At 42.7% G+C, this 14797-nt stretch overlaps 1 protein-coding gene across 5 annotated transcripts in view; it reads right to left on the reverse strand.

Moving 5' to 3' along the window:
- Nucleotides 1-1766: 1766 nt before the first annotated feature.
- ABCA1 (ATP binding cassette subfamily A member 1) overlaps nt 1767-14797 on the reverse strand; it is a 92639-nt gene continuing 79608 nt past the window's right edge. For all 5 annotated transcript variants that reach the window (XM_038123695.1, XM_038123699.1, XM_038123694.1 and 2 more), the window contains 17 exons: nt 14670-14775; nt 13884-13958; nt 13314-13483; nt 12188-12365; nt 11546-11661; nt 11310-11454; nt 9878-10001; nt 9148-9277; nt 8893-9013; nt 8656-8718; nt 8091-8197; nt 7548-7689; nt 6189-6323; nt 5854-5957; nt 5634-5726; nt 5212-5455; nt 1767-5005 (listed from right to left, as the gene is read on the reverse strand). In XM_038123695.1, coding sequence (XP_037979623.1) covers nt 4865-5005; nt 5212-5455; nt 5634-5726; nt 5854-5957; nt 6189-6323; nt 7548-7689; nt 8091-8197; nt 8656-8718; nt 8893-9013; nt 9148-9277; nt 9878-10001; nt 11310-11454; nt 11546-11661; nt 12188-12365; nt 13314-13483; nt 13884-13958; nt 14670-14775 — 2194 coding nt within the window. In that variant the 3' untranslated portion in view covers nt 1767-4864. The remainder of the gene's footprint in view (nt 5006-5211; nt 5456-5633; nt 5727-5853; nt 5958-6188; nt 6324-7547; nt 7690-8090; nt 8198-8655; nt 8719-8892; nt 9014-9147; nt 9278-9877; nt 10002-11309; nt 11455-11545; nt 11662-12187; nt 12366-13313; nt 13484-13883; nt 13959-14669; nt 14776-14797) is intronic.

Below are 14797 nucleotides of genomic sequence, written 5' to 3' on the forward strand. Positions count from 1 at the left end.
AATTAACTTAATTAAAACTATTTTTCTGTAACACCAGCACTGAGAGTAAGAACATTCAAGATGGTAGAGCAGAGCTGCGTTTTTAGCTGTGAGGTGCCAGACGGACACTAGATCAAAACAGAAAACCCAGGAAATTAAGAGGCCTAGGCAATCATCAACCACATGAAGTTCAAAGTGCCAGATTCTGCACCTGGGGTAGGGCAACCCTGGGTGTGTGTACAGAGAGGCTGGGGAACAAGATGTTAGAAAGCACCAGGAATGGGCCCTGGGGGGTCCTGGTGAGTGGCAAGTTGAACATGAGTCAGCAGTGCTCTGGCAGCCAGGAGGACCAACCCTGTCCTAGGGACATGAGGCACAGCATCACAGCCAGGCAAGGGAGGGAATTGTCCTACTCTGCACTGGGGCAGCCTCACCTCAAGTGCTGGGGGCAGCTTTGGGTGCCACTGATGCCTTTTGGGACCACCTGAAAACAGAGGCTAGACAAAATTAAGGGGAATAGAAAGCAGTTAGGTTTATCAAAGATACATTTCAGGCAGATGAAGCCAACTCACTTTTGTTTAAATTTCTTAGGGCCTGAGAAACTAAGGTGTCCTTGATTCCCAGGCCTGGAGAGGAATTTTTTCTGACCAAAATGGGAAAACAGTAGCTCTATATGGAGTTTGTACATGAAAGAATTGCAGGATTACAAATATATGAAAAATAAAAAAGCTAAAATCCTAAGGCATCATTACAATGTAAAAAAGATATTAAGCCATTAGAGAGGGGCAGTAAAGATGGTGAAGGACCCTGAGGGGAAGCTGAATGAGGAACATCTGAGGTCCCTGGGCTTGTGCAGCCTGGAAGAGATTGAGGGGAGACTCCACTGCAGTTACAACTTCCTCCTGAGGAGAACAGGAGGGGCAGATACTGATCTTGTCTCTCTGAAACTCAGTGACAGGACCTCAGGGAATGGCCTGAAGTTGTGTAAAAGGAGGTTCAGGCTGGGTATTAGAAAAGGATTCTTCACCCAGAGGGTGGCTGGGCACTGTAACAGGCTCTCCATGGAAATGATCACAGCACGAAGCCTGACAGAGATCAAGAAGTGTTTGGACAATGCTCTTAGGCATACGGTATGATTCTTGGGGATGATGTAGCACAGGGCCAGGAATGGGACCTGGTGATCCTTTAGGGTCTCTTCCAACTCATCTTATTCTGTGATTCTGTGAAATTCTAATTTGCTTCCTATATCAGGAAGAATTTTCTTGATGAGTGTAACTTCAAGAATGGGTTAGATACTGGAAATTGGTTAATGGTGATCCTACAGGCAGTAGGAGACATCATTTTAGTATCAGTTTATCCTTGAGCAATCACACTGTTACTCTGCTTTCATTTGTAAACTACTGTTCAAATGAATGTATAGGGTATTTTTATCAAGGAGAAGCAATCAGCAACTTGCATTATCTGTAATAAAAATCAAAGGCAGGTCCTTGAGTTGGGATTTAAACATCCAGAGAGGTTTGTTACACTTTGCAGTTGGATTTGACAGTTAACCAATCCCTGGCTAGAGACCTTTTCATTTACTAACTTTAAGTTTAATGTAGCACTTACCTTTATATCTTGCATCTCCTCATTTACCTGAAAATAGTATATCTACTCCATACCTGGTTTTAGAGCTACTGAAATCTCATGCATCAAAGTTAAGAACAAAATAAAACCAGGCAAAACTAAAAGCTTCTAGCAATGCTCCTTGAAATAGAAAATGCAAAAATTACACTTGTGAAGACCAATGGTGCTATAACAGCTTTATTTTTTACTTAATACAAGGCAATTAGAGTGCCTTTTAATACTTCATATAACAGATATTAGCAAATACAAATATATATACTTTTTTTTTTTTTGCTTTTAATGAAAACATCCATTTAAGGATTTAACTTAGAAATTTCCGTTGTGAAATCTCTGTAGATTTTTGCAAAGTTAACAGATATTCCAGTGCAAAAATAGATCCCATTACAGATAGCATAAAGTGCTTGGAACGAAGGACCAACTATAATTCAGGAGGGAAAGATAAGCTCAACAGTGGTTGTTTAACCATGGGGAAAATACAACAACTCCTTACTGAAATACAAATGTACTACAAAGAGGGATGCAACATGTCAATAGTACTGAAGTTTAAAATAAGTTAACACCTCAGTGTAGTTTCATTATCAAAAGTGGTTCATATAATGTGTATGACTCTAGAGTGATTTTTCCCCAACACATACTTCAGTAAAAATTAGTGGCTGTCTGAACATATTCCATGACCAATCTTCATGCCAGTGTTGCATTATGCTGTCTGTTCAGTACAAACAATGTAGATCAGAGCTGTGAAGTAGTTTGGTTAATATCCACATTTACTGCAATATTTTGTCACAGATAGCAGACCCTGTAAGCATGACAGTCATGGGGCAATAGAAATCAAGAATCTTTTTGGTGGGCTGAGGGAAGTATATTACCATGTAACTGTTGTTTCCTGATACATGAATAATTTAAATGAGCAGTTACCAAGAGCAAACCACAGCCCTTTCAGGACCAAATCTGAATCCTCCTAGAACTCGTTCTAGCTCTACATGCACTAGTTTGGTGCAGTGCAAAACATTAGCCCTTCACTTCACTCGATGTAATGCTGATTTGTAATAGCAACTTCTAGCAGTGGCAAGCCTCCAGGACATGCTACTTGTTTAAATGATATGGCAACATACTTGCAGCGGGTTCTGGAGTAGTCATGGTTGTAGCTCTGCTGTTTCTGCACCTGGAAGTCTGGTGTATTCATCACCCCGTAACTCATCCCCATAGAGTGATGATGTCATAAAGGTAATAACAAAGTATGTTTTCAGTGAGGTATACCAATCCCCTTTACACTCCTTTTCTCAATCCCCTTAGCAATGAATTATACAGACAAAAAAAAAAAAGTATGAAAAAGGCACTTCAGCAGAGCCTGAACCAAGCTCTTACTTTACCTCAAGGCAGGACACAGAGGGACAAGGAACTTAGATTAACTGTGTTTTAAAAATATTGAGTTGGTCAGTGTTACCAAGTATACTTGGAAATATGTAATTAACCTTCTTCAGGCTTATGCCAGTATTTGCTGGGCTGCTATGGTCATTCACAGAAGAAAATGGTCCATGACTGATTCATGGAGTAGCATCAAAACTAGTGCAGAACCTCTGTGGGTATTTAAGGCAGAGGCATGGCATACAGGAACAGCTCAGGAACTGCACTTGTTTTCAAACCACATTACTGAACCAATTTTCAAATGTAAAAGCAACACAAAGGGGCCCTAAAAGCATACTCTCCCATGACCGTTGTACAATGTGAACAAGAATTGGTTGTTCTTACTATATAATTTCCCCTTTAATATTAGTCTGGCTTTGTAAAACTTGAAAAACTTGACTGATGAACTGTAGCACTACTATCTTGAACTCTCTTGTTCTTCAGGGGGATTTTTTACTGAAACAGTTGTTTGTCACATGTATAATAAAGGTGTATACTCCAGTTAGGGATCACCTAATGACTGAAACTACACTGCACAACAGAAGCAGAAACTTACACATTAATGTTACACCAGTTTCCAAACAGGAAAATTTTAGGTGAACAACTTGCAGTTGTTTGCAGATAGCAGCTGATTGCTAGAATCTGGAACATGGTCAGATCATGAATGCAGCTATCCACCCATGTGGACAGAAAGAGAGCATAGCATTACAGGCATAATGTAAAGAAATACCATGGCTACAAAGATCAACTGAAAGCATTTCCAATCCCTAATTATGCTACCTACCTATTTAAAGTCATAAATAATACTGTTTAAAAAAAAAAATCTACATCTCATTTCTAGTTTTATCTGGCAAAGCCAGACCAGCAACATGCTTGTGCTAAGCAGTAATTCCAGATGTTGGGTACCTTTCTGGTGCAAAGCAGGGGTTAAAGAGCAGATATTACAAATCTGAGCGACAGCTCATGATTTAGAATTTGCTCTTGGCATTAGCAGCTTGTACAACTACTGAGTTTGCTGCTGTGGTCCAAACCCTATGTCTGCTTTTCACCCACTTCTTTCTATTAGATGTTCATGCAGCTGCAACAGTACCTCAGAGGAGCAGGAAAGTACTGAACTGCACAAACACCTGGTCAGAGTATGTTGTTGATTGTGATGCTGGTGGGACAATCACGCATTTGGAGGGTTCACAGTTCTGTGTATCGCCACTTGCTGACGAAGATGTGTGGTTATGATGGCCTGTCTCTTGCCATCCCACCTGCACAGTACTGCTTCGTGGCCTCAGCTGTGTCACCACTGACCTACACCAGCCTAGAGAAAGCCAGCTTGTAAGTTTTTACAGGTAAGTTTTTACAACCTAGGGCTACAACACTGGTGGTGACTTTTCTTGCCATGGACTGTTTTGGTGCATTCATTGCCAGCAATGGATATAGCACCAGCACATTCCCACTCCTGACATGAATGTTCTAAAGACTAAAACATGCAAGTCCCAAATATCTGTAAATAACCACTGGCCATGATTTCTCAATGAATTATTTTAGTAACCCTAATAAAAATATACTGTACAGAACAAGATACAGTATAGTTGAAAGCCCACAGCATCTCGTGGGTGCTTTACCACAGCTTCAGAGTTATACTGTAATGAGCTAAGTTCAAGTCTTTCACTGGAGAACAGTACAAGACGACTCCATGAGGCACTGCCCCTGTAAAGGAATTGTTTTCATTGCATTGAATTGCATTGCATTGAATGGTTATCAGTAGAGTGTCCAGTTGCTTTTCCTCTAGCTTCTTTGGGAGTATCTTATCCCAGGAAAAGGAAGTTTGCATTCTGCTCATCATCTCTTTGACGAAATTGGCTCACACACAACTTTCTTTTACCTTCTCATCTTGCAGGAAGGAGTTAAGGATTGCAATGTCTACCACAGTCTGGTTTTTGTGCAATGACAGATCCTTAGTATGGTCATCATCACTTTGGTCCTTAGCAAAATTTACAAAAACCTACAAAAAAAAAAAGGCCATGTTAAACACCACCATAGTATTTAATTAATTCATGGGATTTTAAGCACTGGATATCCTGAAATAGTCCTGAGATTCAGTACTTGACTTAACTTAAATGCCCTTATAAGATAGGTCAATTAAATTGGAAGATGTACTCCTACCTCTGCAAAAGAAGCTTTTTGGCATCCAGGCTACTAAAAACTTACTTGGTCAAGTGTGGTCTGAGAAACGGAGTAGTCTTCTATGTGGAGTCTCTTCTTGTTCTGGGAGAGAATACTGAATATTTTGGCCAGGGAGGATGGTGAAGAGGGAAGTTGGTACTGCAGCATATTCCGATGTTTTTCCTTTAGGACACTTCCAGGGAAGGCATGCCCAAAGAACTCCTCAACAGGCTTCAGGTCTGGGTTTGCCCCTGCAATTCTCACCACTATGGTGTAACCATCTCCAAACCTGCAAACAAAAATGTCAGTACAAGAGTTAAGCGCTTCTGAAATACAAGTGATGCTAAAAATCCAGCAGCATTTCCTACAGTCAGAATAGCAATGGAAATGCTGCATGAGGAACTAAGCTTATGTGTATATCCCTAAAAATGCAAACTCTGTGATGTAAGCAAAAAAACCGCACCTACCTGTTTTTTAGGTGCTGGACACTGCCCAGACACCTGAATCGCCCATTGACCATTATTGCCATTCGAGTGCACAGAGCTTCACATTCTTCCATGCTGCAGGCAGAAATAACTTCATTAGTACTGCAAGCAGCATTGAAGGGCAGAGCAGAAAGGCTGAGCTTAGCACCCAGCCCTGGCAGATGTAAAAGCCAAGGTATGACACAACTGGGCTGCTACTTACCTGTGAGATGTGAGCACCACTGATCTCCCCTCCTTGATTACACTCAGAGCACAGTTCCACAAGAAGCGACGCGCTTTGGGATCCATCCCTGTTGTTGGCTCATCCTGCAAGAGGTATACAAAAAACAGATTATGCTTCTACATTCTGATGAAAAATACCTCATCTTTGAAATTACCTGTTCATTCCTGATTATGGAAACATTGAAAATAAGCAAATTTGATTTATTTTCTAAAATGACAATGTAATTTATGCACTGGATTTTTAGTTAGTCTTCATTTCAACATGTTTTTCTATTTTTCAAGAAAAATATTGATGAGCAAAGGTTTTGGACTCACCAGGAACACCACAGGTGGCCCTCCAATGAGGGCAATGGCTGTGGAAAGCTTGCGTCTGTTCCCTCCACTGTAATTCCCAGCATATTTTTCTCCATATTTCACAAGGCCCAGTTTCCGAATTGCCCACTCGCCAACCTATGACACACAGAACATCACCTTCAATCAAGCATACCAACATCTGCACAAAGATTTTTCTTACAAGCTTTGGCTTCAAAAGCAGCTTTCAGAAATGCCATTCATCTGAGGATCTAATATGGCATGCACACGGATTTTGAAACAACCTGTGCACCTCTGGATCAGGATACATGTAACCCTGTCCTCAGGAGGCCTGAAAAATCAAATGGATGCAGCTTATCAGCTGGTGGGCATGAGTTCAACATCAGCGAAGCCACATTAACCAACAGTGTAGTGCTTTTAGCAGCACCAGCTTCAGTGAGCTTTCCTATTACTGTGGGCTTACAGCAGACACATGGACACGACTGACCCACAGGCATCACACCATGGTGCATCTTAGCCCTTTGGATAGATGGAATTTGGTGTGTTGTTCAGCAGTATCCCTAATAGTGCCAACACACAGGCATTGCTGCCCTGCAGTGTGCTATGGGGAAGAGATTCAGCTACTACTCAAATCACACCCAGAACTGGGTCCCTTTTTATATGGAGCTGGTAAGAGCATCACATGGAAGAACTTGGCAGCAATCTTAGGAGGAGATTGCAGTTTCCACCCATCACGTCTACCCTCACAGAAGGATTCATGCTACTTAGACATTACCCTAGATATCATCTACCTAGAGCATGCAGGTCTCATACAGTAAAAAATGTTAATTCCAGGAAACAGAACAGAGAAGGGTGCTGCATGGTACTGGCAGTTGTCACCAACTGCCTAAAGACTGTTATTGTAACCTCATGCCTGAATGCTGAAATAGCAGCACTTCAATGATGCACCATGATCAACTGGAAAGCTTTTACAACTCAGCACAAGGCTTCTGCTAAGCTACAGAGTGTTTGTTTCCAGGGACTTTAAAGAATTAACACTTGACAGTGAGTGAGGTCCTGCATGACCTGCAGCTCCACAGCCCTTAAATTCTTAAAGGAAGAAAGTTGTTCAGTGGAAAAGAGCATTCACTATGAGAACACACGACCTAAATTATCTGCCCTTCCATTTAGTACAGTTTTCCAGGCAACACTGAAAAAACAGGGGAACTCTTAGGTTTCCCTGAAGGAAAGGGGGGGCAGATTTCACTATACAGTATCTCCAAAAGCTTCACATCATGGCATTACATGAATTGCAGGGAGGGTGCATGCAACCAAGAACTTGCAAGCAGGTCACTGGGGTGGGTCCTGTGGTATTTCATTTACCTTGCAGACTTCTTTCTCTGGAACACCTCTCAGGAGAGCAAAGAACTCCAAGTGCTCTCGCCCTGTCAACAGTTCATTAACAGCATCGAACTGTGGGCAGTAGCCCATGTTCTGATGAACTTCTTGGATGTTGGACAAGATACTGTAAAAGAAAAAAACCTTTGTTAGGATTTTATGAGCATATGCTGCTAATTTAGATGTTAAAACAGTGTGAAACAGTGTTCCTGGAATTACTGAACTAACAAAAATACAGAATCATAGAAGTCCATTTTGATCAAGTTACTTTTTATCTTTCTTCCTTTTCTCCTCCTTTTTTTTTAATTGACATTTAAACTTGGAAGAGCAGTTGCATAGAAATGACTACCAGACTAAATCAACTTTCCTAGGCCACTGACATACTTTACCAGACTCAAACAAGGGCTGAAACAGATGCCAGGAGTTGTAAACTTGAAAAGTGGAAGAGAGTTTTGATGTTTTCAGAGTTTTGAAAAAAAGCTGTTAAAACTAGAGGAGAAAGCAGAGAAAATATGCACTGTCTTTCACCTGTTTCCTTTGAGGAAAGCTTCTCCTCCCGTCACATCTGTATCACCAGTTAGCATCTTAAAAGTGGATGACTTGCCAGCACCATTTACTCCCAGGAGTCCAAAGCACTGGGGATACAAATGAGCACAGTGTATTTGAGAAAAGGATTCAATTGCATCATTTTCAGCACTGACAAGATGGGAAGAAGCAAACTTGACACTCACTACAGCTAGAGGGACTCTGAAGTCCATTTTCAGAAAACAAAACCTTCTGGATTTTTATTTTAAGTATAAACCTTTAGGCTGGGAAGATGAACAAACTGTAATGTCACCTTGATACCCTGTCACTGCAGTTGATCTGTGCCAAACCTGGCATACTGGAGTTTGGCTTCTGGTCCCAGTCACTGAGAGTTAAGTATCTTCTTCAAAGGCAGAGACACATAGAATCAGAAACTGCTTCAGCTTCTACTTTCCTTTGGTGCAATTTGAACATTCATCTAGTTTTGATCTTACTCTACCCTGTGCTGTCTTGTGGCTCCTAAATACTGCAGTAAAAGCAAAACAATCCATTTAACAAATAAGCTTACCTCTCCAGGGGGGATTCCAACACAGATCCTATCAACTGCTGGCTTTCTCTTCATTCTGTAAATCTAAAACCATAAGAAAAAAGAATGAGAAGGACAACGTCAAAGAATTCTAATCAGAGCTGTACACCTGCAGGACTCCCAGCTCAATCCAGTTTTGATCCCACTAAATTCCTCTGATAAGGCACACTGAAATGCATAGCTGTGTGTCAATGAGTAGGAATTCAGAAGTTCTGTCACCTTGGTTAGCTCCTTGATTTCCAAAATGTCACTCTGTCCTCCTCCACTAATTATCCTCTGCCTCTCTCTGGTTACATCCTCGTCTTCATCATTCACAGGAGGCAGTTTGGCATAGACAGGCCTGAAGAAGGCAACATGATAAAGCCTTAGCAGAAAATGACAGGGCCCTTCATAGGTAATATTCTCCCCATTTCATAGGTGACACCAATGAAAACTTCACCTGCCTGTAGCAGCACAGTAGAGAGGACAACCTACCTGGGTTTGATGAAGAACCTGTACTGGATGAGCACTGTGATGAGAAAAAACACCACACCTTCTACAGCCATGGCAAAGAGATTCCTTCCCACCAGGTCCCATGACAGAGGGGACACAAACCGATTCTCTCCTGCCAAAATGAGATTAAAAGCACAATCACTTTTCCAGAGCAAGGGGAGCAGGCTAGCATTTCTTCCAGCAGAGCTCACCAGGTTGGGCACTGGGACAACTGGTGATCAGCCAGTTACAAGAGAGAAAGGTTAGACCACACAAGGGGCCCACTGTGGCTGTAGGCACATTTTTTACTGTAGCGAAGTTGGGACTCAGGCCCAGAGAATTCAGTCTGCCAAAGAGCTAGCCCACCTGTCCAAAAGGTTAGTGAAGCACAGAAAGACTATGACTCAGACCTGACATCTGCATGCCAGAAAAAAATCCATCCAGCTTTCCAGAACCTCAGCCACTCCTTACACTAGGCCTAATGACATCCATACAATTGTCTTTATGCATTTTTATTTAATGCTCTTAACTCAAAAATCTTTGTATCTATCTACCAGTTACTCGTAACAAGTTAAGAGTGGACAGCTATGATGACTTGCCATATTTGACCAGGTCTGTGCTGCAAATTGTGCACTTTCAGTTCCTGAAAAGTTAGAGGAGCTTGTCTGGAGCAGACTCTAGATTTGCCCGTTCCTTTCAGGCCATTGTCTGTGTGAAACACCATTTCACTTACCAAATCTCTCCAGAGCATCAGCCATAGCCTGGTTTTTCACCATGTCAATGAGTCCCCGGCCCAGGCAGAAGTGAGGGAAGATGAGGAAGACAGATTTCAGGATGTCATTGATGTCCTTCAGCTTCTGTTAAGAAAAAATTCAAGTGCCAGTAAGCCAGCTGAGCTAAAAGCAGCCACCACCTACCAAGACTGACCCATGCTGTCACTGACCCCTCCTTTCCTTTCCCAACACTGCAACCCCACAAAAATCCAAGGATTAGAAATGTTCTCCCAAGAGCCAGGGCCACGGCTCCTCTGGACAGTCAGTGTTGTTGTGTTGCCCATAACGCTATTAACACAAGCAAACTGAAATAAAAGGTTTTTCCAAACACTCACAGTCTAAAAGGCAGTGTTGCAAACAACAATATGCAAAAAGGCTACTGGCTGAGGACACAGGGAAGTTTAACTTGAACAGACTGGTTATGTCAGTGGCTGTAGGGAGTTCCTCCCTGTCCCATATTGGAAGCTCTAATACTTTTCCTTTGTTGTCTTACAGCTGGCTTAGTCCATGGATTGAAATGATAGCACCCTAAGTTCCTGTTCTGCCAGGTACTCATCTCTGAGTGTATACTTATTTTTACTGAGCTAGAACAGGCTTTGTAACAGAAGGAACCATCATCAAGGACTGCGCCCTTATGCCCACAAGAAGAGGTACAATCAACAAGTAACTCTCATGGTGTCTCCTGAGCCTCCTCCCACAAGGAACACTTCACACCACTGCGGATCAAACAGTGCTCTTGCTAAGACATCCTGTGTTGTCTACAAGCATGAGAGGAACTTGCACTTTCACCAGGAGGCATGTGGTGTTGAAAAACTGAAGTGCATAAGCTCCCATAGTTAGAGAGGTATCTACAATAGGGGGTAAAATTTAGGGCAACTAAATAGTTGAGTGATTAAATGGCCTTCATAGATGGAAAATTCCCTTCATTAAGAACATACAATAAATTCCATTTGAACATAAGAAAATTCTATTTCTTTTTTCACCCTAAGAATGACTGGAAAGTGGAAAAAGTTGTCCAGACAGACTGTGGAGTCTCTCCCTGGAAATTTTAAAGTCCAATGGCCCTGAGCAACCTGCTCTTAGCAGTTTGACCTTGACCCCCACCATGAAAAACCAGGCCATCCAAACCCAATACACTGCTGTAGCTGGATCCTGCTCAGTGGTTGGACTAGAAAATCTCAGGAGCTCCTTCCCCACCTTAACTACTCTGTGAGCTTTTCTAAAGGGGGCTTTAACCCATTTCCACCAGAAATTGTGTTTAAACTGTTGCTGAAGCTAATGCATAAAGGGCCTAGCTTTTCTGGAGATCTGGCTACTAAAGGCACCATGGAACCAACATGGAACTAGATTCTAGCAGCACAAGACAGTTAAGTAGCCTCTGGAAAAACATACATTGTTGGTGAAGAGCTCCAGGACAAAGGTGGCCACACTCCCATTGATGCCAATGAAGAGATTCACACTGGTCAGCACAACATATGCTGTGCTGGGGATTTTGAACACAAAGGAGGCTGGATACATGAGAGGGGTGATGGACCACCTGGCAAGAGAAAAGGCAGCAAGCAATGTAAGGTAAGAACCTTCCAAGTCTAAAAGCCTTCCCAGTCATCCTCTGATAAGAAATCCCTTACCCATAGAGAAACAGGAGGAGAGCCAGCACAGGCAAGTTGGAGGAGGATACATAGGACTTCTGTTGGAAGCAGATGAAGATGATGACAACTAGTGTGGCTGGAACAATGTAATTGCACTAGAAGGTGAAAAACATGACTTTAGATTTCTTTCCAGATGACATAAAAAGGAGAGATTTTTTTCTGCTCTAATCCAATAGTTTTCAAAACTTTTCTTCAGTGTTCCCAAAGCTGTTTTCAATGGAAGACTCTTAGAAGTGTCATATGTGTGAACCATAATACAGTACACGTGAATTTACATTTCTTTGTCCCTCTAGAAGTAGTCAGTAGACTCTCACAGGTTTCAGGCACCACAGGTTGAGAAAACCTGCTTTGGACAGAGCAGAACAAGGGGCTACACAAACAAACATTTTTGGGCAAGTATTTTAGAGTGACATAATGAGTGCTAATGATTGAGCTTATGGTTGTCCTTCCATCCTCTGTTATACTCCTTGACCCAATGAGATAAAGCACTGCCCCATGAGAGAAAACACAAAGTCATAGTCACAGTTGTTATTCACTGAAATAACGCAGTGCCCGCTGGAACAAATTGCACTGTGCACTTCAAGACACCCTGGAAAAACAGAACAGAGGATAAGTCCTTACCATATCCCACACAAAGTTGGCCAGCCAGTAGATAACAGGCTTCACACCACTGATGAACTGCAAGTGTTTAGCCTTGCTGACACGTTCCTGAATAAGGAAAACCACAAAGCTGGCAGGAACAAAGGACATGGCAAAGATCACACAGATGGACACAAGAACATCCACAGAGGTGGTCATCCTGGACAAAAAAAGGAAGAAAGCAAATTGTTTGTGTGCTGGTACTTGCTCCTTTGAGATGAAATAAGGCAGTTCAGAAACTGAGGTAGGGCAGGGTGGAAACTATTTCTTCTTCTGCTGTCATTAGTCTGTCCTTATACTCAGAATACTGAGTAATGAATTACAATGCAATATTCTCTTAACTGCACAATTCTTCTCCAGCCATATAACAAAGGGAACATACACAGTCTGTTGGCATCTCAAGCATAGCATCACAACCTGCAGACTGGTTAATACCTTCAGCATAACAGACTGCTTTCCTTATTACCACCACTTTGTTTCTCACATAATCCATTTCCTGGAGTTGTTGGGGTTTGTCTTTTTTTGGTGTTGTTTCAAAGATGAGAAGTACCTGCCCATTATCTGCCACTGTTTTATGGATTGAAGGATATATATGCACACAGATTATGAGTTCTGACTCTGACCGTAGTGAGAGTAGACTAGTCAATGCCTCAGTGAAGTTAACCCTGTGTATTACTGTGTGCGCCCCAGCTTGAGACAGTGGGCAAGACTCAACAGGACCTATTAGAGGTTCCTAGTCAAATGGTGAGGACAAAAGAATGACCATATTTATGGTGAAACACCTTTCTGAAGGTGGCTGAGAGGGATTTCCTAGAGTTGCAGAAGGTCTGATTCCTGAAAAGAACTGGTTCTTAAAAACTACAGTTTCCAGGGACTCGAGGACAGAGAAAGTTTGTACATAAGGGCTGTTCAACAGCAAGTTCTCAGCAGCACAGGCTGCCACCTCCCCAGACCAGAGAAAATAAGGCCTGCGTGTTAAAGAGCCTAAACGGCAGAGGCCACTGACTGTCCACCAGGTCTTGTCCAGTAGGTCCAAAACCTCCCATGTTGCCTGTTTTCAGTCATCAGCAGTGAGCCCAAACCCATCCATAGTCATGTCACAACTTACAGAGCTACTTCAGAGAGCTGCTGCTTGGTGAGGTTGAGTGGATGATTGAAGGCAGTGATCCCATAAGCACTGGGATTTTCACCCTGCTGGAGGTTGGCCCGAAGGATGGCATTGTTGATCACATTCAGGAAGGATGCAATGGCATGCCAGCCCTTGTTGTTAAACCACACCTACAAGACACCACATCAGCATTGGAAAGGCACCAGGCACATCAGACACCCAAAAGCTTCCTAAGCCCTTCAGAACATCCCTTCCTCTGTTGAGGGCATAGTTCTTTCCATATGACTCCAGCTAGCTTGCTCAGGGGCAGAACACACACTTTAATCAATAAACAGAAGAGGCTACTGGAAGCTATCACTGATTCAGCACTGAAGTCTTTTTAGCATATAGGCCTAGACTCCACAGAAGAAACAGATTTTAAGGAAGTCCACATAAAACTACAAGCTACATTTACTCCACTAGCAAATACAGAGAACTCTGGTCTACCAAGTTTTCCAAGACAAATTGCTGTGACTCCAAGTCATCAGAGCTTCAAATAGCAGGCACAGAAATGAGAACTGGTTAATTTACCTTCACATTGTTCTTTGTATCCAGGCCTTTCATGAAACTTGATAAACTGTTGAGAAATCGATCCCCAGAACTTCCCTGCAAGCAGCAAAGAAACAGTTACTTCCCCTCTGAGAACACCTTTATTCATGCCCTGGGGTCTAGCAGAGACTACACAATATTTTTCAGAGCTCCGACAGCTTTCTGCCAATTCAACAGCCTCTACCCACCAAACTGGAGGTGGTAAGAAGGCTGAGTAACTGTTGTTTCCCTTCACCCTTTCCTTTCCATAGTCTCAGTGGTAAGAAGGGTCAGTCTTATGCCTGTTTTTTTCCCAGCAAAACATATTAACCAAAGTTGCATGCAACCTTCAGAGACATTGCGGCCTGCAGGCTGGCAGTCTCAGAGGAAAACAGTGGCCCAAATTCTCTTCTGAGCCAGGGCAAACTTAGCACAGGAAGGCTCAACGGAGGTTTTGAAGATGGCAGCAACCACTTAATTCCACAAGACAGCCCACCCTGTCCTGCCACAAAACATTGAGATGTCTGCAATCCCCACTGGCTTGCAACTGGTGCTGGGCAGAACCCACATCAGCAACATGGGCTAGGAAAGCTTCAGCTGAATGTGTCTTCAAGACTTGTGCTACTCCCAGACAACAGCCTGGGAGATCCCAGCTCGGAGGTAGTGGGGAGAAGTCAGTGGACACAGCTAACATACAGATGCCCCTCATTTTATGGCTTCCCAGTCATCTCCCAAGTAACAAGACTCAGTATTCAGTGCATCCTGGACTTATGGGGGACAACTGCTCACCTGTGCCAGCTCCAAAATTTTCTTCACCTGTTTAATGGCGTCAGTGACTTCATGACTTGGAGGAAGCACGAGGGAACTGCTGGCTCCCAAGGAAAAGCCACCATACCTGAAAGTTCAGATAGAAAGTG

The sequence above is a fragment of the Motacilla alba genome, chromosome Z (genome assembly GCF_015832195.1).
Source record: "Motacilla alba alba isolate MOTALB_02 chromosome Z, Motacilla_alba_V1.0_pri, whole genome shotgun sequence".
Classification (NCBI taxonomy): Eukaryota; Metazoa; Chordata; class Aves; order Passeriformes; family Motacillidae; genus Motacilla; species Motacilla alba.